At 42.2% G+C, this 25,247-nt stretch overlaps 1 protein-coding gene across 2 annotated transcripts in view; it reads right to left on the bottom strand.

Moving 5' to 3' along the window:
* btbd11b (BTB (POZ) domain containing 11b) overlaps window positions 1-25,247 on the bottom strand; it is a 71,024-nt gene that overhangs the window by 22,911 nt on the left and 22,866 nt on the right. For both annotated transcript variants that reach the window (XM_034589116.1, XM_034589117.1), the window contains exon 2: window positions 1,430-1,603. In XM_034589116.1, the coding sequence (XP_034445007.1) occupies window positions 1,430-1,603 (174 nt within the window). The remainder of the gene's footprint in view (window positions 1-1,429; window positions 1,604-25,247) is intronic.

Here is a 25,247-nt window from a genome sequence, read left to right on the forward strand (position 1 = left end):
TGTATTGTATCTTATTTATGAGTGGGAACAAGAGGGAGACAATGATTATGCAGAAAACCTATTATTGTAATATAAAATGACTACTAAAGTCTATGTAAATGACTTTGTAAACTGCATAAATGCATTTAGAAAGTATTCTGATGCCCATTATATTTTGAACAATGAGTGCATTGTGAGTGAACAGACATTCAATTAACTTTAAGAGGACTAACTTATAAGCTATTCAGTGGCTCTCGTTTATTATATTAGTGCTGACAGTGACAGCACAACAGCCACTGAGTCACCTTCATTTAAATACTGTAAACACATACAAAGCAGGATTATCAGCAATTATCTATAACGCTTCTCCTTTCTTAAGGGTTGCCAGCGTATCGCATGGTCAACAGAGAATATTCACACTCACAGTCACACCTTCAGAATTAAGAGTCTCTCATTAAAGGTAGGGTTGCACGGAGAGTCGACTTCTAGCAGTTGTCGGATGTGCACGTTCATGTGTTTTGGGAGCAAGGGCCAGTGAATATTAACTACATATCTCTGTATTTTCACAAATCTAATTTCATTTTATTTCATTGGCTATTTTTATTATACTATTCAGTATTCATCACTTTCTTTTTTGTCTACCTCATTTTGTATTCCACAGCATGGGATCAATAAAGCTTATCATGTCGTATCTTATGATGTTTCCAAAAAAACAAACATGTGTTGAGTGTTGGGGTGGTGGGGGGGGGGTCACTCTGCTCGAGAGCCTCTAACACACCAGACTAATTTCATCTATTGTATCAGATGGTTTCAATACTGCTTCAATGCTGAGTTCCAGTCCAAGAACAAAATTCTGGTTATGGAGCATGGAGCGTTTCTTTGGCATGAAAATAGTCAAATTCAAAGCTCTTGAATATCGTCCCAAAATACCAGGTGTCAGCAATTTCAGCTAAAATCCACAGCTACTCGCTTTCCAGAACCCAAACCCGAAGACTAATACACACACTGACTTTGAATGTATTTTTCCAGGATAGTTCCCTGAACTCAAAAAGTAAAAAGTATGTGGACACTAAAACATTATTCTCATGTGACATTTGAACATCTCAACACATCAGTAGGTTGCTGCAGCATGACAGCCTCCACTCAGGGTGTTTCTCGAGATGTCGGTGACCACTGAGCATCTTCACTGAGACAATTGGCTGATAATTGCCTTGCTCAAGGGCAAACTGACCGCAGAGTGTATTGAGGGAGGGTTCAATGATGGTCACGTCTCCGCCCAGAGGCGAGCCGATAATTAGGTCCGTACCAGATCTCCCAGCGGTCCAGACCATTTACCGCACGTCACTTACCTACTCTCTCACCCGTGTCCTGTCTCTCTGTCACTGTCTATTAAAAAAAGAAAAAACACACACACACACACACACAACAGAGACGCACACAGATGACTCACTGAGTTCAGAGATGCTGCCCACTCGTGTTGCCAGTAAGCACTGCTCAACAGAACGCAGCTCAGACTGACTATAGGCGTTTCCGTCCCCGCTCTTTCCTGCTCGCTGCTGCTGCTGCTGCTGCTGCTGCTGCTGGTCCCTGTGAAGAGTCAGACCCTCAGGTAGGCTCAGCACACCTGGAAGAGAGAGAGAGAGAGAGAGAGAGAGAGAGAGAGAGAGAGAGAGAGAGAGAGAGAGAGAGAGAGAGAGAGACATTATTAGTCTTAATTTACCTACTAACTTGAATAATAATAATAATGGAAGGGTGGTTAAAGTTTTTGAGTCCACAACACACATTTGGAGTTTCAGGGGTAAACAGGCTGAAAACATGATGTAATTGATGCTGTTTCAAGTCGATGATAAGTCAATGATATCTGTCCCAGCAGATTTTTTAGTTATTCACCATACCGGACTGATACAGACATTCCTGGGAGTCGCGGTTGTTGATTTCCGTCATGGCAACAAAAATTCATTGAATCACGTAAAGTAAAAGCACAGCATTTGTTTTGTTGCTGTAATGCGTTACAGCAGGCTGAATTAAAGAACTTTTATTTTGAAAAGTTGTGAACTTGAGTCTAAAGAATGTGTCATTGCTTCACAGACCTCTGACATAACCAACAAGCAATGTATGAAAAAGTAAAATCAATTTAGTAAATCAATATGAAAAACATTGAATATAAAATCTTCACTGCCGATAAACCAGGTAGGATGAACGCAAAGTATTGTAACTTCACTCTGCACCACGGACTGTGATTTGTCATTACAGGACACAAGGAGACTTAAATAATGTCCTGATATTTCCCTTCATTCATTCCTCATATGACAAAAAAATATGATTAAAGAAGAGATTATTACAACACAGCATGATTGTGTAAGTGAGAGAAACAATGATGAGGGAAACAACAGAGACCATGCAGGGTAGTAATCATGTCTCCTTGTTGAACTTGTCAGAGGTTTGTCCCACAGGTAATAACGTGTAGTATTTCATTATTCACACCCCTGGATGTTAGTTACTCTTCCTCGCTGTGAGGGGGACGAGGCCGACTGCTCTTCATTTCACTCAGCTTCTCATTCCCTCTCACTGTTTGCAGGGTGGCGACTTACGGAGGAAAGGCTGAAAGCAGCGACTCCACTCAGCCGCCTAATCGCTGTGAAAAAAGTGTCTTTGCTTTTAATGGCTCCACCCACTTAATATGCTGCTAATTTAATGCACATGCAGCCGGCGGCAGAGGTGACATTCTTCATTCTTCTTATAGAGTGATTCATTTCAATTTTCCCTAATGAGACCGAAGGAAGTTGAAATTAAAGGACTGTATGAAAGTTACTGGCAGAGTTTCAGAAAATAGGGAGGGTTGTGTTACTTCCTTCTGGCTGAATGGAGGCTTGTTAAACTTTTTGAGTTGGACAAAATGCATCAAACAAAGTGACAGTGACAGCTCTATAAATGAAAAACTTTTTATTTTGTAATGTTTGCCACAACTTTGGTAATGTACCATGTATCTCTTGACGGTCGCAAGGGGAGAATTGGGCGCCAATCTCAGCTGATACTGGGCGAGAGTCTCAGATTAACTTTACTCAGTCTTCATGTCGTTAAGCAAGGAGAAGAAAACCCAGGCAGACACGAGGAGACAGAACTCACAGGTAGTAATTAGGGCAATTCTAGATTTACGTGTGTAGCAGCACTCCTCAAACCACTGAACAGACTTTGATTAGTAAATTGGTGGAAGTTTCATCATCTTAAAGTTTTGTACACCTTTTTTCTGCAGTTCAGAAAAGTTATATTATTCTCTATTTTATTAGAGTTATATAAATTTGGGAAACCATGAGGCACATGTTGCAGTTTTTCCCCTTTGTCAAGTAAAGTGTGTTATGGCTTTGCCTTGTGTAAAAACTGAAATATTATGTTCAAATCTCTATATAAGTTAAGCTCATAGAGAAATGTGGTTAATTAGTATGTAACACTTCCTTTGAAAATAAAACCCACACTTCTTTTAATGTGCTGATTTAAAAGGCGTGCTTGTGATTAAACTCGGCTTTTGTGACCAATAAAAAACAGCGTGGCAGAAACATCTGGAAATAGGTTTCTCGATAATAAGTCACAGTTAGTCTGCTTATAAACCTGCACAACAGCTGCCACCAGAGCAGTGGCCGCCGCGGCACCATCTCCTCCATCTTTGTTTAGGTCTGACAACCAGCTCCAGTCTGGAACAAAGAGACACCTCATGCTCCGGTGTCAGGTGTCCTGCGCCGCCACAGTTTTCCAGCCAAAGCTCCAGAGAAGCCAACGAGCTCAGCTATGAAGAAAAGAAACTTTCTGTTTCTGCAGGACCTCATCAGCAGGGATTACTCTAAAACACCTCCTCTATTGCTTTTATTGCTCACAATGTGCCCTGTTTGGCAAGGAGCTGTGCAACCTCCAGGAAATCCATTAAAACCATTTAAAGCAGTGGGAGGGCAACGCTGGCACCTTCCTGCTGCCCCTTTCTTCTCAAACAATTATACACCAGAGTAAATAGCACGTTAAGAGCATGACCACAGAATTCATGACCCACCTCTTTTGATGTGAACACTCTAAAGACCCCCCAGGTGGGATTTGGCAAAAATATTGCACTGCGGGCGCCGTCATTTTCATAACTGGAATAAGGATTAAAAAGGTCTCTTTCGCTTTAGACTTGGCCAGGTCTTCACCTTCAACATGTTTCATTCATTTATTTGTCTATTTGATTTTCTGTTGGATGTTTCTCCGGCCACAGTATCAATTATACAGGATCGTCAGAATGAAAACATAGGATCTGATCCTTGAAGAAAAAGGTCTAAACAAACAGAAAACTTAATGAAGGAAAGTTTGGAGAAAAACGATTTAATCTAATCTAAACTTTATCTTTAAAACTTTATCTTAGGACACTACCCTGGATAAAGCTTCTTCCATGTGCTGCATAGCTCAGAAATAACAAGATGATGCTAACAAGTGGTTAAGCAGTTGGGAAAAAAATCCTTATTATTAATTATTATCATTATTATTTCGTATTGAACAATGCATAATCTACCATTTGTGCACCACATAGATCACAGCAGGAGAATCAAGCCAGACTTTTTTTTTAAAGCAGAGTTGTAAATAATCACACCATAAATTTAATGTAAACTAGAACACTCAGTAGAACACAACAATCCCCTTCAATTCAACCAAGCTGCACGAAATTCCACTTAGTCCCCGAGATATGGTTACATTTTCTCTTCAAGATCCATGAATGACTCCATGAAAAAGGCCCAATCTCACTTTGTCAAAGAAAGAAAGTAAACTGATCCAGATCCACATCAAGATATTCAATGGGTTCTCCCCTCACCTATTCGAGTTAAAAACACGACCTCCTTGGTGGAGGTAATAAATTAGTCCTGCTATTGAGTGAAATGCCACATGATGTGTTATTATGAACTGGTTCTGCTAACGATGGCTAGCTGGACAACGTAAACATTGTTCCTGTGCAACTGGAACGCGAATAACTCTGATAATTGGGGTGTGACGTCATTCCGAGTGCCGAGCTCCAAAAGGAACGCGGCATTACCGAGCCATTGATGGTGCTGTTAGTGTCACCAGCATCCTTCCTACACTGTGTCTAAATATCTGCTTATGAATGAATCTATTGCAGAATAAACATATGAATAAAAACCCCTCACTGTTGCAATTGAGCTTTAAACTGCTCAGCTCCTTAACCTTGGTTCAGGGGAATAACCAGCTGACAGCAGAGGGCTGGATGCTCTCAGCGTGGACTGAGGGAAGGTGAATCACTCGCTCTCTGCGTCCTAATGCAAGCCACTGTCTGCCCTCAGGGAGGAACTGATGGAGCTCTTACATGCCAGCCAGCCACTATAGCTGCTCCCCCTGTGTGTCTGTGTGCGTGTGTGTCATGACAACACTTGTCCTCTGTATTTTCCTCGTGATTGTCACTGCACCATAAAATCTGCCAGGAAATGAAATGTCAGGTTTTTTTAAAGCAAGTTTAATTCCACAAATTGTTTAAACTTGTTTCCATGTCCATAATCGAAATGACAAAACAGTTGGTTATTGTTTTGTTGATGCATAATGGTGTGACTTGATATCGGGCACCTGCCTCTCTTTAAGTGGACCAGTCCTGTTTGCCATATGGCAGCTATTCAGTGTCGCAGAGCAGAGAGAAAGGAGAGGAGAGGAGGCTCCAGGCAAGACGCTGTCACTGGAGAAGAAGTAATGAGTCCAGCCATTAAGATGTCACTGAATGCACCTTAGTCATATTCTGTGATAGGCAGCTGCACTGAAAAGATCCAGTGCACGGTCAACTGGACTTACATCCTCAACCGGTTACTCTTCAAATCCACGTCTGTGTCTCAATCAACATATGTGGTGAAGACTGTGAATTTAATCAAATGTATTTAGAGTATTTTTGTTATAATAAGTGAATGAACTCTTGATTTTTTTTTGTCCAAAATGTGTGTTCTGAGGTCAAAGTGACCTTGACCTTTGACCACCACATTGTCACCAGTTTATCCACGTTTTTGCCAAATTTGAAGAAATTTCCCAAACGTGTTGAAGAGATATCGTGTTCATGTTGCAAAAAATAATTAAAAATTACACTTTTACATCAGAGCTAAAGGCCAAACGTCAAAGGTAATTTCATGTTTACACTTTATTAGCTGTGTCTTTGTGCTAAGCTAAGCTACGATACAGGAGAGTAGTCAGAACACAAATACCCTAAATATCTACTATTGCTTTCATGTGATATTTAATTCTGCTTAGTCCAAGTTTTTTTAAATTAAAAGGAAAAAACTTTGGATATTGAAATCATGTGCCATCATCTTTTTGGAGATTAAGTGACACAAATGCTGTATCTGAATAAAGAAACATTACAATGTTACTTTGGAGGTTATGTTTTCACCCATGTCAAAAAAAGACCCAAAACATTTTAGCGCAAATCTGGACAAAGGAAAACAGGTTTCCCAGAGAATAATTCACGGATCCTAATGAAAGCTATCAGACATACTAATGGGACTGATATCTACAAGTGTGTGCAATTTGGGGCAGATCAAAACAAAAATCCGGGAACTTGCAGATTTAAAAATGGTTTCCAAAGGGGACTGTTGCCAGAGGTATGCGCTCCACTGAGTGCCATTCTTGTTTTTCTTTGGGTCTGTCTGTCAGAGGGCAGACTGTTGTAGTTTCTATTCTTCCGTGTCCCAGGGTTGACTGGAGCAGTGGGGCAGCAACGCTGACCTCGATGTGGCTCCTACCCTGCACTTAAGTCTATTTTGGATGCGACACAGAGAGTAGAGAGCACTTCCCTAAACATACTGCAGATTCTGCAGAAACATGGCATCGGGTTTCACAGGCAGATAAGATGCAGCGGAGTCAAATCTGTGCATTGAAGCCGGATGAATGAGACGTGAGATCCGACCTGAGTGTTGGTCATTGATAAGATAGAGCTAAAGAAAAGCAGAGACGGTGAAGGGGCGATGACGAATGCAAAAAGCTTGGCGCAAATGTGATAGCAGAGCACCGTTGTGGCTCTAAAGGGTTAATCATGTTGTTACTGTACATGCATCACAGTAGTGCTTCCCCACTCTGGGCTCCGGCTCTATGCTGCCAGGACAGATGGCCGCCATATGTACTGTATACCGGCGAGTGATCATAGGGGGGCGACACAGCAAGATGGAAAGTGGGAAACGTGTGTGTTATAATGCCTTCCCTACTCTAAATGGCTGCTTTATTCACTCTGATTAATCTCCTCCATGTGTGGAGCTGCAGAGGCGTGAATGTGACACTGTGTTCGTCAGAGCCAGTGTTTGTGTACCTGGGTGGATTGTAAATCTCCAGAGGCACAGTCAGGGTTTGGGTTCTCAGGTGACTACAGTACGTTTGAAGGTAGCCACAAGTCTTTTAAAGGGTTAGTCCTGGCACACGGGCACAAAGGAAGACTGTACAAGTCCGACTCCAGTGACAAAATACATGTACACGTGCAAATGCCCGTTTAAATAAGGAAACTACAGAGGGAGACGTGCTTGAGAAAACTGCATCAACCACAAACACACGAACACACACACACGCTAATATTAAGTCACACTTGAATGTGAATTTTGAGCCGTAAACTAAATTATACGACTGTTCTTTGATGAAATACATTAATGCTGCTTTTAAAATCACATTTATCACAGAAGTTGTAAAACTCTACATTTACGGGTTGAATATGAGCTCATAATCCCACCCACAGTTTCAAACAGCGGCTTGAGCAGTGGTGTTAAAATGACGTATGAAGTGGAGAGCTCCTCGACACCGGCGAAGACCAAGGGCTCGGGAGTCAGGACATCTACGCTTGTGCCGACGGTTCAAACCGCTCGGGACAACCGTGGTCTCGGCCGTCAGAAAATTACGTAAGCGAAACTAGACTCTACTTAATACGACAAACCCATAAGTATTAATAATAAAAAAGTCTTAATAATGAAGTGTGACCTACTCTGCAGAGGAAAATACAAATGTTCAACAAATTTTTAAGTAATATTTCCAATTACTGGGGACCCACATTCAGAATAGAGTCCGTTGAAGATGTCTCTTGTCGTCCTCGTTTCGGAGCAAAGAAAAAGCTCCGGTTTTGTGTTGTGTTGCTCTGAAGGAAACACACAAGCCTCCTGATGTGTTGTCACGCGTATGAGTGCCAGAGAACCACAGGGGGGAAACGACTGTGGGTTTATTTTTATGTGTTCAGGAGCTCACTGTAAGAACATGGAACCTCTGTTGCTGTTGTTTTTACAAGTCAATGATAATGAATGCAAAAGAGAACGTGATATATTGGTCCTTTATTGACGCCTGTGAGGTCAGAGGTCAGACTCTGATACAAGGACACTGCAGGGAGGCTCAAACCATCCAGGGAATCATTCTGTCCCCCTGCCGCCCTCCACCGTGTTGTGGTTTCACTTGATATGTGTGAACACTGCACACGATCTTTTATTAGATTAGATTTTCCTGAATGAAGTGGCACCTCGTCATTGACATTCGTTGAAGCACGTCCGTCAGACACTAAGAAATCAGGAAGCAAACAGACGGAGCAATTTCACAGTCTGATTCGGCGGATTCTGTGTTCGCCTCTGTTGACAGCCCTTCAATTACGGAGCTGTTCTCTGGTATTATTTTCTTAAGGGAAATCTATTTAATTAGTCAAATGAATTGTGTAAAAGTTGTGCTAATCAATAACTCTGTATTAACAAAGGAAAAACGAGACAAAGGTAATGAGGAAGGGGGTCAACAATTAACCCTGTCACTTAGAACTTGTTTATTTGCAACAGAAAAAATGTTTTGGAACAAACATAATTGCAACAACATTTTTCAGCTAATTCTTCTTCAACTTTATAAGTGAAACAAAGACTGTTTATAAAGGGTCAGTCTCAGCTGTCAATCATAACACTTCCCCCATTTTTAAACCATCAAATAACTACTTGACACCAAACTTTCCAGAATAATCCACACTTGAATATACATCAATATGTTAAGAACCACCTAAAATGACAAAATATCTTTGAGAAAAATGTATTTGATAGTTGACTTTTTAGTTCATGGTCCATGTCACATCCACTAACATGGAGGAGACTCGGTTTACGACCTATAGTGCAGCCAGGCCACCGGTTGGCGATCTGGACACTTCGTCCATCTTCATACACAGTTTGAATACTTCTGGTATATATTGTAATTTAATTTTCTATACTGTTTACACTTAAATCATGGATTGGTCCTTTAATTTTCACATCAGTTAACATCAGCTTTCTAATGAGAAAAAGAAAGAAAGAAAGAAAAGAGAGAGGCTGAAGACAGGTCTGCTAGATCAACTCAAACCAAACATGAGACAGATGTGAATAAGTCAAGCGAAAACACACACACACACACACACACACACAGAGTACTTGTGACGGGTGACAACCAGGATTACACAATTGTCTCCAATCAGAGGGAAACCAGCCTCCCCTGCAGGCCGTGTGTTTTTCCAACCCTAAGGTACCAACTCTCTCACTGTTATTTCTTTCTTTTCATCTCGTTTCTTCCATCAAGGGTAATAAGTCTGAGCGTAACATCCATGAGTCACACGCCTCCCGCAGGACGCTTTCCAGACAATACTGGCAATCAACAGCAGCAGGGATAAATCTGAAGCCACTGAGCCGTAATCTCTCGGCTCATCCTGCACTACCTCCGCACGGGCTTCTGGGAGTGTCTTCAAAAGCAGCACTACAGTATTTTCTCCCTCACAATTATCTCATATAATCTGATATGGGGAGGGAGCGAGGGAGGGAGGGGGAGAAGTGGGTTTGTGCGGTCTGTCACATTTCAGGAAAGTCAAGGATGGAGTTCGCCGTGAGTTACGACTCTGAAAAATAGGAAAACGCCCCTGAAACAGACGGAGCAGTCTGACTAAATGCAGCCATGTTCTGAAGTAATTGCTCATTTAGCACTGAGGGCACTGCAGTAATTAAAGGATATGACTAATGACATAAAATTTGATTTGCTGCAGGGGGAAATTTTAAAGGGGTGACATCACATATTGGGCTGCTTGCAAACACTGGGAGCTTTTAAGCCGAGTCGCTCTCGGACATGAAAACTCAGCAACATAAATATGAAGCAACGCGCAAAGTAAATAAGACGGTAAATCCTCACGCTGTGTCTGCCTGTGTGAATGGTGGCTCCTACATCTGTACCAGTGTGTGTGTGACTCAGTCTGACTGTGTGGTAATGAATACATATTTCTGCACTGCACATTTCTGCAACCCTGAATCTGTGCAGACTCTGCATAACTCTGCTGCTGCTGCTGCTGCTGCTATCCCCAGACCATCGCTCTTGCATTGACCACATGTCAGTTTTAAAAGCACAAGATTCACTTTGCAACTTAAAGGTAGCCAAGGCTAAGGCCCCATGTTGCCATGTTGAAGACAGTGATCCACCCATTTATCCGAATCCACATGAAAATTTAATTTGTTCTTCCTTTCATCTTGCCCCGCCCTTCCAAGAAATTTAATTAAATTTGGTTCAGTAGTTTTTGAGTAATCCTGCAATGAAATCATGGAAGACAGGATGATTCAGAGCATTCTGGGGGAAATATTTCAGAAGGTCCTGGATGATCGGAGCAATGATGAACAGTGACACCAGGGTTTGTAAATCACAGTTCAGCCTGTTCAGTGGAGGATGTGTTTTCATTCTATTTAACCTTTATTTGACCAGGAAAAGTCCCGTTCAGATAAAAAACCTCTTTTTCAAGGGAGTCCTGACCAAGACAGGCAGCAACACAAACAAACTACAAGTTTAACAGGTAAAAAACAAGACGATCAGAGTTAGAACATAAAAACAAGATGATGCAAAACAAACCAAATGATCATAAACGTCACATCCCAACTATTCAATTTCCTGGTCTTTTAAAATGGGTTTAAAAGCATTCAATGAAATCAAATAGCATCGTTTTACATCTTTTTGTAAAACATTCAAGTCTGATGGGGCTGAGTATACACCCTTTTCCAAATTGTTGGTACAGACAACATGTAAAAGACCACAGGATATACAGTCCATCACACTTCTGTGTGCTATAAGAGCAAAGACTGGATGGAAGCAGCCCAATAATTGCCTTGTATATGAAGTGAAGCCAGAATGATGAGTCAAGGCTTTGCAGTTAGTGATGAAACGAAGGGCAGCATGGTCGGCTGTATCGATCAAATGCAATGTCTGAGCAGCGGCATACAAAGCTCCCCACAGTCCAGCACAAGTAAGAACGAGGCAGCAAGTCTCTTTTTCACATTGAAAGAAAAAACTTGTTTCTAAAATAGAACCTTAGTTTGAGCCTCAGTTCTTTTTTTTACCAAGCTCTGAATATGAGGCTTGAAAGTAAGGGAGTCATAGCAGAGTATCTAAAGGTATTAACCCTCTCAATGAGTTTACAGGGAACAATATGAAACGGGTCTTGTTCCAATATTGACAAAATTAAAGAATTACACCAGTTATTTCCCTTTTTCTCAAAACAAAATCAAGATTTACACGAAAGCCTGCAAGGGAATGACACTTCTCAAATTCTGCCAAAATTATGAAAAAGAAAAATGACAACAACTCAATATCAGATCAAATGTAATCAAAGTCAATTGGAAAATTGTATAATCTATTATAAAATTCATATATCAATTCATCAATTCCAATCTTGATTCCTAGGCATTTTATATAACTTTAATAGATTTTTGTGTTAGTTCCACCCTTGAAGTGACTTTAATTTTGTATTCCTTGCTGTAATGATGAATGATGAATGTAACACAAGGAAAAGGATGAAACACTGGTCTATCGTGGCTGTTTTAATTTAAAGAATTAGACTTTAAATAAATCTAATTCTTTCATCACATAGATTTTCAATTCACATGTGTTTTCATTTTCGTTAAAGCGCTCTACTACTTTTTTATTGTTTTAATTTCATTGTATTCCTCGTGGGTTTGCTCTTATTCACAAAGCCTTAATAAGATAATACAAACGTCATAGGTTGGTATCAGACAAACACAGGACATGAATGTGTTCATTAAATGTTCATTCACACTTCCATGTGTTACTACATTTATTCATTATTTCATTTCAAAAGTTACACACACACTGACACATACGCGCCTGTGTGCATCATAATATCCGTCGAGTATCAAAACCGTTGGCCACAAAATATATCCCCGCTTTCCCTCGGCTCCTCCCCGGAGTCCCGTGTCTGCAAACTGGTGGAAATAATCTGATAACTGCTGCCAACCTGGCAGACAGAACTGACCCCCGCTGTACTGTGCGTCACTGCAGAATCATGTCAGGCACCGCTCTCTCCTTTCTCCTTCACTTTCTAAACGCTGGTTTGTTGTATTCACAGTGGGCAGGAGAAACTCAGTTATCAGCCACCTGCATGATACACCCGGCACAGTGGAAAACTATAAGTCTCTCTCTCTCTCTCTCCTTGTGCCCCTAGTTCATATGAAACCGAATGAAAACACAATGAAATAAGACTTTATTAATCCCGAAGGAAATTCACAGTGATGAATTCAAATGAGTGTGGATTTACCTGTATAGGTTTGACGTATTCTATCGGTGTATATACCCAAGTCTGTATATTTATTGCACAAAGCCAGAAGGTTCGATTCCTGGTCTGTCCGGGGTCTGTCTGTGAGGAGTTTGCATGTCCCCCCTGTGTCTGCGTGGCTTTTCTCCGTGTTCTCCACCTTCCTACCAACCAAACACATAAACTGGAGACTCTAAATTGTGTGAATTGTACGTCTCATACGTGGCGGCCTATCCCTGCCTCTCGCCCACAAAGGACGAGGGGTGTTGATAATGGATGGATGGAATCCAAGCGGTGACTCTCAAAAAAACATCCTTTCCCATAATATTGTCATCATTAACATCAATAAAAAAGCTCAAACTTTGGTTTTCCTTGAGTGATGATTCATCGCTCCTCCCTGAGCTGCTTCATGATGAGAGACCAGCGATTTAAGCGGCATCGAGCTCCCCATCGCTCCGTAATTGTTTAACTCACCTCGTGTAATCGATCATTCTGACTTTGCAAAGTGGCTGCGTGTCGCACAGACACTGACTGGAAGTGGGCCATGCCTGGCAGAGAGTGATGAGGCCTGGGGCTGTGTGCCGCTCCCTGTTGCTTCCCTCCCCTACAAATCCCCTCCAGCTCCGACCCCCCCTCTGGGGGAACGACCCTCTGCTGGTCGGGGGCCTCCTCCGAGCGGCCCTCGCTTTGATAATGTAAGAGCGCCCGTATCGGAAATGTGATCAATTCTGAACAATGCTTCAAACCTCAGTGGAGGAGCCCCGGGGACCTCAAATGTAATGCTTATTATATGTTGGAAGTCGGACAAAAAAACAAACAATGTCCCCTTTGTTAAGTCTTGTGAATGAACGATTACACTAATGCTTGAGGGTGAAAACTGGCCAAGCTGTAATTGAGCAATTTGCAATATCACCCAGTAAATCAAGTTTGTCTTTCAGAAGAAACGTGTCCTCTCGCACTCAAGAGGCAGAACCAGCCTCATGCATCACAAACAGAAATAAGCAAAACACACAAGTTATCGGACTGGCTCACGTTCCCACAGCAGGATTGTTATTGCAGGTTCAAACCGTCACAGCCTGCGCACCAACCGTACATCCCCTTTAAGGAAACACACAAATCGAGCCAAAGAAAATATTGAAGGTATCGTATTTTGGACGTCTGCCCCGCGCTGACTGACTCCAGTCAGCTGCAGGTAGGCTGGGTCTCCCTCCAGCTCCTCCGGGTTCTCCCCCACATGTTTTCCCAGCCTCCACTTCAGGCACACTGGCTCTGCTGTGAGAGGCACGGAGGGCGGAGGAGGCTGGCAGAGAGCAGCCACTTCAAATCCAAACACACTGGAGTATGCACGCTCTCACAAACATGCACACACACACACACACACACGGACACATCTGTGGGTTGTGCACATGTTAATACATGCACGCTGCGCACACACACAAAGTGCTCCGTTTTTTTTTTGTTCCCGCTTCAGAGTTGTGAGATTCAAACAGTGCATGCCAGTAGTATAAATGCAAAAAGGGAGCCATTGTTGAAATGGCCAAGTTCAGTGTTCAACTCAGCTCAGTTCCTGAGGCGGGGTTCACTTAAAAGTTTAAACCAGAAAAACATGGAGACTGAAGTCTTTCAGAGACACAAATAGTGCACAAGTCAAACTGTGTCGTTCATTTCTGACCCCAAACTCAAGAGTTTGCTCTGAACTGAAGAAGTATCTTGACAAACGCCTCTGAGCGACTTAATCCCACACGATAAATCAAGATAAATTAGCACTTCTTCTTCTTCATCGTGTTTATTTTCATCTTAACCATCAAAATGAATCTTTCGCTGCTACACGCCTCTAACCAGCGCGGCCACATCTCCCCACATGTCCCATCGCAACGCTGCATCACAGATCTCTCTCTCTGCTCCATGACGGGGACGTGCAGTCCATCACCATCAGGTCACTCATGCTCAGCTCATTAGTGGTAATTAATGTTGGCCAAGTCCCAGGCTGCCCTCGGCACTGTGGAGTCCAAACCTAACCCAAGCGCCCCCCCGTCCCATCCCGTCCGCGGCAGGCACAAGTTGTCTTTCTGCTTGGTCGACTGTGGCACTTCATCTGCACAGCTTAATGCATGTGGGCTGAGAAGCCAGAGCTGGAAACTCAGAGAGTTAAGATTTTTTTGTTCATAACCTTTAAGAAAATGAAGTCAAATGAGAAAGTCTGACTCTGATTTGAGGACATTTTTACAAAAGCGATGTTATGGTTTGAAAATAGAAGCTGTTCTCGTGGAATTCTGTGACGTTCGTCCATGTGTGTTAAAATCTCAACAGTATCAACACTGGTGGGTGGCTACGGCTCAGGAGGTAGAGCGGGTCGTCCACTAACCAGATGGTTGGCTGTTCAATCCCAGTTTTGCTCGTTCTGTGTGAATGAAGCACACACGCATGAAGTGCATCAGTCCATGATCTCAAATGGGCGTCGTGTGAACTTGTTTTCCAAAGGTTCTGTTCGCCTCATTTCTCTCCTCGGACCAGTTTCAGTCCAGAGAGTTTCAGTGAAGATTAGCAGGAAGATGCCAGTGACATTATTCAATGCATGACTAGCCGACTGCTATTGCACAAAAACCAAGTGGTTATGAATTGCACTGAGCGGGCAAATGAAATAAGAATTCATGGACTCATAAGCCTTGTGCCAGACTTATGAGTCCTGAGTCTTGCAGACAGACCCACAGGCCGGTCACACTTTAATATCGTGCCGTCAACACACTTGTGGTAAAAGTCTCCATGCTGGTGTTAATGGGATTTTTACTCAGCCTACCATCCACTCCTCATTTACGTCTCATCGCTGCTTTTCTCGCAAGAAATGAGCTCCGTAATTGATTTTCCCTGTTTGCGTTACTTAGTGCCCTGAAGCCATTAAGTGCAGTCTCTTCTGTTTTCACAATAGACACTCGTGTGAATTATATAATGCTGACGTCGACGCCGTGGGTATTACAGCCAAGGTCTTGATGGAGGGTATGAGCATGAACAGACGACCTGAGGCTTTGAGCTCAAATCTGCCTTCTGAAGTTTTCCAAAAACACTCAGCTCCAATCAGACCTAACATCAGAGTTAACCCCCCCCCCCCCCCCACCCCCCACCCGCTCGGCCAACAGACACTTATTTTCTTTTAATTCACTCCAACAATGCACTGACTGTGCTCACGAGTGACCCTCTGGTGTATGTTCGGTATTACCGCGTGTGTGCACAGTGACAGTAAAGCGTGCCGTGGCGATAAAGTGCCCCAGAGCATGTGAGCTGCCTCCACGAGCACTGATGTGTTTTTCTGCCTTGCGCCTGCGTGTCTGCACACAAGGTCGCTAATCGTCCTTTGACTCCTTTCACGTACAACGATTTCAAAGTGCGGTAGTCGTCCATATGAATCACTCCATGCCATGTCACATTACCTGCCTTTCTGTTATCCAAGCAGCGCTGTACGATGCTCTCCTTGCCCCTGCCATGTCAGAGTGAAGGATGAATGACAGTGACACAGACATTAAATATGTCAGGGGCCCAGAGGCGCTGTCAGGACCAGGAAACATTGGTGGTTTAGCCCGGAAATCTTATGATGTTCACCCAATAATAAAGAGCAAAATGGAATATAATACTAAATGAATATAAGACGTACAATGTTTGTTTGTTTGTCAGCAGGATTACACAAAAACGACAGAATCCATTTCTGTTGGACAAGGGCCACAAAAGAACCCATTAAATCTGGGGCGGATCCAGAATTTCTGTCTTTATCACTGTCTTTATAATTGCAGAGATGAGATTAGGTTGTTTATTTTGACATTTTCAGCAATTTCCCAAGGAAGACTTAATGGATCTTGATGACGGAGGAGTGCACTTTACTGAATTATATGTATTTTCAACAGCAGGAGTAAAACCCCTTTAGAAAAATCATGAGTTTTAATGTGGATGAAGTCATATGTTAGATCGTATGTAGCAGTTATGGGAATTGACAAACACTGGTCTTGTAGCTTCTGCTCCGTTTGAACTATGACAGATCTGATCTATGACAAACTGCATTATCTCCGCGTCTGATACTTTCCTCTTCTTCATCTCTGCAGTACCTCTCTCTGATGTATCATCCATCTGCCGCTCTCCTCCTCTCTGCTCTCCTGCTCTTTGCAACGAAAATTAAACAAAATCTCAAATTTTGTATGTGATGATTCGATTATAAACATCAAAAAGCATCAAAACTGCCGGATGGAGCTGCAGGCCAATATTCAACAGTTGCTGTTGTTGTTGCTATTTACTGTGTCACTCACTGCAGTGAAAGTGGATTCTTTCTTCTGATAACATTGATCTTCCATAAAATCATCTCATCCTTCATCCCTTCCCCTTTGTGTTCTCCTATCTCTCTCTCTCTCTCTCTCTCTCACTCTCTCTCTCTCTCTCTATTGTATGGTAACATCGATGCTCTACCTCTTTCCGTCACACACTGGTTTTCCTTGGAATCACACTCATCATCTCATCAATCAATCTAGATGTAAGGAGCGGCTGTGGTGCAGGAGGTAGAGCGGGTTCTTCCACTTACCAGAATGCCTGTGACATGCAGAGAGTGTCCTTGTGCAAGGCACTGAACTCAGAACATGAGTGATGTGTGATAGGAAAGAGCTGCATATAGAGGCATTTATGAATAGGTTAATGTGACTTGTAGTGTAACGTGTTTTCAGTGGTGTTAGGATGAAAAAAAGCACTAGATGAATGCAATGCAATTACCATATGTAAAGGTGTGCCTTGGTGATAGATGGTGTGCTTTGTTGTGCTAACGCTAACCTCAGCAACCGGAGCTTGTTCTCAGGTCCTGACTCAGAAAACTCTTCTTCCACCTCCCCCAGCGTCGCCTGCTGCCATCAAGGCAATATGATAAATAATAATTTGGATGACACCACAAGAGCAACAATTTTTTTTTTCTGTAGTTTTTTTACATTTGAAGAAGTTGTCCCCAGTTACTTTAATTGTACTGGATTTGGCTGCAATGCTGTTTACCCCTGAAACTCCAAAAGTGTTTTATCGGACTCAAACATTTCACCCACCACCTCCATCGACATAGTGCTGAGATAATGTGAATCTTTATTTTTGTGTGAACTATCCCTTTAATACCAAGCTAAGCTAACTAACTAAGATACCAACAGCTTGACACCATAATCAGACTTTGCTCTGTAACATGAATAGAATATTCTTTTAGCAACTCACGTAAACATCATCATCAAAATCATTAGATATAATTATTAATTAATTAATAGAATAATTATTCAAAAGTCCTTAAATTGGTGTCCACGTAATGTTGTCTTTAAATGTAATGTCTCACCACATCACAAATCACTTCACATATTTTAGTGCGCTGGAAGGTGAAAGAAAAAAAGAAAGGGCAGGGATTTGTGGGATATGGAGGCAAACCAACAGACTATAGGTGTCAGCCATGATGCGCAACCGTCAACACTAACCCCCCAAATCACAGTGGAAAGGTAAAGCAGACGAGGACTGTGCCTGTTCTTACTGCATTTTGTTTCCCAGAATGCCTAGAGACCAAACCGTGAGCAGCCACAACTGAGAGGGAAAGGCTCAAATTAATTTGTTAGCTCACAAGAAGAAAGATATTACTTTTTCATGAAGGTGGAGAGAGGCGAGGCAGTTTTTGGGGCTGGTAGGTGGCCCGGGGGGGGGGAAATGGGATTGTGTTTGTTGCTGCCAGACTCGGTGTTGTGGTCGGAAAGCGCAGCAGGTTGTGTATACTGAGGAGCTTGCGGTGTGATGGGAGGATACAGCAGATGAGGCGTATGAAAGGGAAATGCTTAGTGAGTAGCAGAGGTGGAGCAGCAGGGTTTGAGTGAAAGCTGAACTACAGTATGTTGCAGTGGAGTTTAGCAGTAGTAGTCAATGACGGTGTGGGAGTTGGAGCAGATGATGTGTGTGAGGCAGCAGTGGGACACTCTGAGCAGGGAAACAGCCACAAGAGAGATTTCTCTTGAGAGACATCATAAGAGGAACTGCAGCATGTTTGCCTACATACTATTTTTTCTTAAATATATAGTGCAGGATATTTTTAGACATGTTTAGGATTGCTTGCACATTGGGTGCAAACCACAACAGCTTTGCGGGTGATTGAACCAACCCTGAATGGTACATCCCAACATTTTGGGAAAGACACTTTTTCCCTTCCTTGCAGAGAGTAAGATGAAGATTGGTCATCTTAAGCGTCATGATCAGGCAACCTTGTGGTGACAATAACATTCCAGGAAGCACATGACCCACCACAAAACCACGGTATGTGCTTTCTACGCTCTGTCGATTGGTCCAATTAAGATGATAACTAACTTTAGAGGTGCTGGAATGGAGATTTTTCTTATAGCTGTACAAAACCAGGCCAACTGCTACCGAGCTCCACATAGACTGACGATAAATGTGGAATCAATTAGAGTAATTCCCCCCAAAACACTTCACTAAAACATGCCTGTTTGGACTGTTTGCTGCGCCTGTGGTGATGCTGGTTGCAGCTTTTCTTTTTCAGTCTGTAAAAGTGACCTGCACTGATTGAGCAAGTGAAGAGCAGCTGCACTCAGTTTGCAGAACCCTGACGCTGCACCACAGAGTGCTGTTAACCTGCTTATTCAAAGTTTAGTGAGGCTCAGCTCAGGACGCAAGCAAAGTTTATTGATATTTAACATATTGTCCAAATCGCATAAAATTCAGCATTGCACTTTCTTGGGTCTTAACAACACACATGCCAAGTGTGAAGCTTTTACGATGAACAATTCTTAAGATATGCAAGCAGAGATAAATGACGATGTACATAAAGCTTTAAAACTCTGTGCTGAGGATGAATTGTGTTTCCCCTTGTTGTCAACAGCTAATGATGATTATTATTTCACTGTCAGACTGAAAAATTAATCATTTTAATGTCCCTTTCAATGCTGCAGTTGAAATCAGAGCCAGTTGTGTGATGAACAGGTAATATGGGAAGTAGGAATACTCGTACATTTCTAGAAATATGCTCCATTATTGTCCTTATAGAGATATGGAAGTGGAATCCATATTCACTGGTAACTGATGCTCTGCGCTGACGGGTTAACAGAGTAATGATTACAGCCTGACAGCCTCTGGTAGATTCACACGTTCATTCTTTATTCTTTGACATTTAAATCCCACATTTTGTTAAATCCCAGCAATGATGAATGGCACCAGTACAAGGACAGCTAAATCAAGCCTTTTTTTGTTGGATGCAACCGTGTCAGCTAACAATAGTATTGTGCACTCATCCAAAAACGAGGAGCTCCTTGGTGTTCCAATAAAGAGCTATTGTTTTCCAGAATTAAGTCATTGATTGATCCTTTCTTTCCTGTCTTACAGTTCCCTGCACCCAATAAGGAAAGACTGATTTTGCTGCCATTTAGCAACGATAAACAGGCCGACACCATAACAAAGACAACAAATGGAAACCAATTGATTTCACAGCAGTGCGGTGTCGTCTCAGACAAGAAGGAGCAGCGGAATTAAGGTTGAGTGATTGGACATGCATCGCTGGTGGAAACTATTGCTACCTTAAATTCTTTGCCTTCACATTGTGTAGAAGAGCGTGTCAATATATGTACTTTTTTTAACAAAAACAGCCGACTCAGTGTTTCCAAAAAAAACTTACTTGACAAACTCGGGGTAGAGAGGAAAGAAAATATGCTTAAGTTCCTTCAAATTATAAATAATACAAGTCTTATTTAAATAATTCCACACTTGCTCATCAATTTTTAATGCCAAAGCTAAAACTTAAAATTTGTAAAATGCATTTTCATGCTCATTAAAAGGCAAAATGTTCACACCGCACTCCCCGACTGTGTGTGTGTGTGTGTGTGTGTGTGTGTGTGTGTGTGTGTTTGTCTTGTCCTTCAGGAATCATAACGTAGCTTCTCTCTCACACCACTCGCTTATATCTTACATGATGGATGTGATGCCATTCAGGGTAAATGCTTTTTTTGGTGTCCCACAAATGTTTTATTAATGGTTTTCATTTAACCAAACAAGGAGAAAAAACAAGTCAAACTTAAGTTCCTGAAACTCTGTGCAAATTCGATTTTAATTTAGTTTAATTGAGGATTGATTTTTGGTGAAATGAGGATTAAAAAAACACCCACGTAGGAAAACGGTAAATACTTGCTGACAAAAATACCGCACAACAATTACAAAGTTAAAGATTCAGCTTTTAAAAGCAGTGGGGTTATGTGAGGGTGTCTGGGTAATATCTGTCTGACTGTTGTCCACTTCAAACGATCAATAAAGTTAATTTGGATGAAGCGAGGGGGCACTGCGGTTTTTCAATTGTACCACGAATTAACGAGAGATCACAGCGTCTGCGTCTCATCTTTAAAACACTTCTTTAATGGCCTGTATATATAGCACGAGAGTCATGAATGAAGCAGAAGTCGGAGGAGTAATTACAGACGAATGGTTTATTGACTCCATGAGGACTAAGGAGGAGATTCAGAGGACGTTCCGAGTGTGTGAATGGAAAAAAGAATGGCGTGGACTCATGTCAGTAAAGCAGCTTGTGCCACACCGGTGCCGCTCGGCCCCTGCAGGGATTTCACATTCGCCAGAGAGATTTTATTTGCCAATGAACGTCTGGCAAGCCGTTCATATCCTGCCTGCGGTGATGGTGTTGGTGATCCTTTGATTCACTCTGGCTGAAGGCAGGAGAAAAATCACAGATAGAGTCGCCATTGCACTGTTAAGACTGCACGGGGAAATGAGGGGATTTTCTTTGCTTTATCTGGCACATTACGAGGCAGCGTGCACCTTGGGCCCATGAGCAGAAAATAACACACAGGCTACATTCTGTTTGCTGCTGAAGAAGCATTCAAGCTTCCCATCGGACATGGCAACCTCCCTGAATGACAGCTAATCAATCTGACTGCATCCACGTCCCCACGAGGGGTTTGGTGCGTGGAGGTGTGTGAACAAGCGCTGACGCAGAAAGGAAAAGATCTGTGGGTGTTTCTCTCTCCTGTTGCCTCAGTGAAACTACAGTTGTCATTGATTCACTCTGACTGGATGAAAGTGACTCTTTGATTCCAACATATATCAAGACATCCTGTGCTGCTTAGATATTTTGCGACATATCGAATATACAGTGACGTTCACATACACTTATATAAAGTCTTACACAGATTTCTATACCCTCATGTCCTCTGCGGTTGGGCGAGTCCGACACAAAGTCTTGGCAGGGTCAGGGCTTTACCTCACATGCATGAAATGTTAGGGACTGTGGTAAAGTTATTTGAGGGGGAGGGGAGTATGTATTTTCTTTCCTTTTACTGCAGAAGAGCAAATATTCTTATCCCAGATATATTCCTTTATTATTGTAAATCTGGCCTTATCTGCAAATGAAACAGTTAACACGACAAAGATGGGTTTTGTTTCCATATTTAATTTCGAATATGCTCCTCCATGTGCTCAGCATCATGAGATAGATTTTAAGGGATAGTCCTCTGACAACATATCTCACAGAAAGATCCAGACAAGTTTATTTTCCAGAATCAACAATGCAGAAAAGATGTCCATTTAAGTTTTATGTTAAAAAATATATTACGCAAGCTCTAGATATTTGATTGTATTTCTGTTTTTATACATCGTCATTCTTAAAAAAGAGCTTTTTGACTTGACATGAGGGTTTGATAACAACCAATTTTTTGTCATATATATATAAACTGGCCAATATATCCTTCATCGGTGCAAATAACTTGGTCGGGCTGCTCATAACTAACAGGCTTTATCTTCATCTGCTCTGAATCATACACATGTATGTACATTTTGGTTAAGTAGAGTCTGGGGATGAGGAGAAACTACTGCGGCATGCAAGTAACACAAAGCAGCTGTTTGTACTCATTTGAAAATAGAGAGTGGTTAGAATATTCATCGTTTTTGTTAAGCCTGCCTAAAGAAATCTTTTGACTTAAAGGGGGAGAGGGGCTAAGATCCAAAAAGCTTTACAAATGCTGGACAGGGTCTTTTCATAAATTAATTATAACATTCAACCCCCCTTTCCATACCAATAATTTTCATACAGTCCCTAAATTAATTTGGATTAAAACATCAATCAAATGACAATCTACTGGCCCGAGTGAACGGAGACGCAAAGTGCTGCATGTTAATGTCCGGCACTTATGAATTCAAGTCATTATAGTTATAATAATAGGTTTCTTCATCCTTCTTTCATACTTCTTTGAAATAAGCACATTGTCCTCTCTGCTCGCTCTCATATTAATTTTTCTGACTAGCCATGAGAGGCCTGGATTATCAAACGACAGATGTGGAGAAAAAAAGGCCGTCAGGAGTGATGAGTTGAGTGCAGAAGGGGCCGGGTGCGAAAATCAAGAGAGCAAATCGATAAGAACCAGGGAGACAGTGATGGACAGTCAATAGACTCGAGTAGATTTGGAGACGCCGCGGCCAGGAACTGACAGTCGCCTCCCCTGTCATCAAATATCACGCAGAAACAACCTGTCCGGACGTGACTGTCACTCAGCTGCAAAAAGCCTTCTGCTGTCTCTCGTCGTGACCTTGTGACACGCGCCCCCGATGCAGAAGGGACAAAAATACAATCCGAAGGTTGGAGCACAGTCACTGATGCCCCGTTGGTGGAAAACGTGATAGTGTTTCTGCCTTTGTGCGCTGCGAGCAGGACAGAGCGGCCCGCGGGACCGTGTGAAACATAATCGTTCGCCGTCAGCTCCAGGTCAGCAACTTCTGCAGCACCAAAATAGGCCTTTGTTGTCAACCCCTGTAATCAGTGTTTTAAAAGAGCCGCCACATTACAGTTCATTTAGCTTTTGTCGCCCACTTAACTCCGCTTATGTTTAGCACCCAGCGGCTATACACAGGCTAAAGTAAGGACAAGGGGAACAAAGGAAGTCTTGGATGTTGTTGTACAGAAACAACCACAGCTGAGCACACATCCAGAGGGCGTCGATACCAGGATGACATCAGTAGCTGGAGGCCGTCCTCGCCACTGGCCGGCAGCCATTCAGCTAGGAGCTCAAAGACGAATAGAGCTCCTCCCACTCCCATGTTGCCTGGAGGAACCGCTCTGCCTCAACCGGAGGGCTGACGGGCCGCTGGCTCACCCATCCAGAACATTGCACTGATTGACCAGAAACGTCCATAGACATAACAGTCGCACATGAATCTGACAGGGGAAAGGGAGCGAGGGCAGCAGAGTAAATTGTTGGATTGACTTAACACAAGTGGGAAGCAATAAAGCTCCCCACCACACAAACTAATGACTACAGCATGCGGACTGCAGGGTGCAGTCCCTCCCTCTCTTTTCTACTCCTTTCTCCTTCTCCCACCAAAGACCTTGAGGAAAAAAAAAAAAAAATCTCCACTCCCAAAGCCGAGGACAAATCTGTCATTTCATGTAACTAACGGTGAACACTAAGTCATTCAGTTTGCACGTTGTTGAAATCAATCCAACCTTTGCAGAAGTCTCAATGTTAATGTCCCTGTTGTGCCAAAGACAACAGAATTTAGCTAATGCAGATTTAACAGCGAAGGCTAACGAGCAGGGCTGACCTCTCTGTGACCGTGCACGTTTCATCTGTGATATTAATTGAGTGGTTTGTCTGAACTCTCCCAGCCAGGCAGGCAGAATGATATGCGACACCGGTTATTCCACCTGCCAGGCTGCGTTTCCTATATGGAGACTAGCAAAGATAAAAAAAGAAAGGAAGTAATAGCAGCGTCAGAGCAGAGGGAACGCAGTGAACGACCAGAGGGAAGAAAGAACCAGTTCAAAGGGTTACACACTGATTCTCTTTGTAGGCGTGTTCGGTTTCTGACCTGCAGGTGTCCGAGGCCGTAAAAGAAAGAAAAACTCAAACATAAAAGGGAAAATATCCTGCAGGCGTCGGATGTGGAAGACAGGATGATTCAGCAGGTGATTTTCAACTTCTCCGTTTAAAACGCCTCTCATCATTATTGCATAATAAGTTAAAATAAGCAGTGAAGAAGGACGTCTTGCTACTTCTTTTTCATGAGGCATGACTGTAAATTATATGTCTGTGGAGTTTTCAACACTTTTGGCAAGAATTTAAAATTTGATGGGAAATGCACAAAAACAAAATGTCAATGTGCCTTCTCCCAATTATATACATATAATATATGACATATAGTCATACCATTGAGGGATGTCATACCCAAGGTTAGTCTGCTGGTTTACCGAAAAAAATAATTGAAAGGAATAATTTAACAGTTGGACTTTTTTAAACATTGGTTTGATTAAACATGAGATAGATTACGTTATGTTGCTGGTTTTAAAAAAGCTGGTCTTTCCACCCGTTTCCAGTCTTTAAACCTGAGCTTGTCATATTCTGGCTGCAGCTTCATATTTAGCTTACATACATGAGACTGGGATCATTTCCTCATTTAACGTGTAGTAAGAAAGAGAACAAACACATTTCTGTAGTTGAAGGTCCGGCAGAAATACTGTGTTTGAATACCGGAATCTTTTTTTTTCTGTGACATTGCAAGAAATCTGACCTCCTCTCCTCGTTCTCTGTTCCCATTTTATATCTGTAATATAACAGAGTTACCTCTACAGGGAGGCAAACCCGAAAACAAAAACAAGTGTACAATAAAAGGAAAAGCAATAAAACTGTCTTGCTATAAATACAACCTGTGTGACGGTTATCTGGTAATTCTA

This window comes from Hippoglossus hippoglossus, chromosome 6 (assembly GCF_009819705.1).
Source record: "Hippoglossus hippoglossus isolate fHipHip1 chromosome 6, fHipHip1.pri, whole genome shotgun sequence".
Lineage (NCBI taxonomy): Eukaryota > Metazoa > Chordata > Actinopteri > Pleuronectiformes > Pleuronectidae > Hippoglossus > Hippoglossus hippoglossus.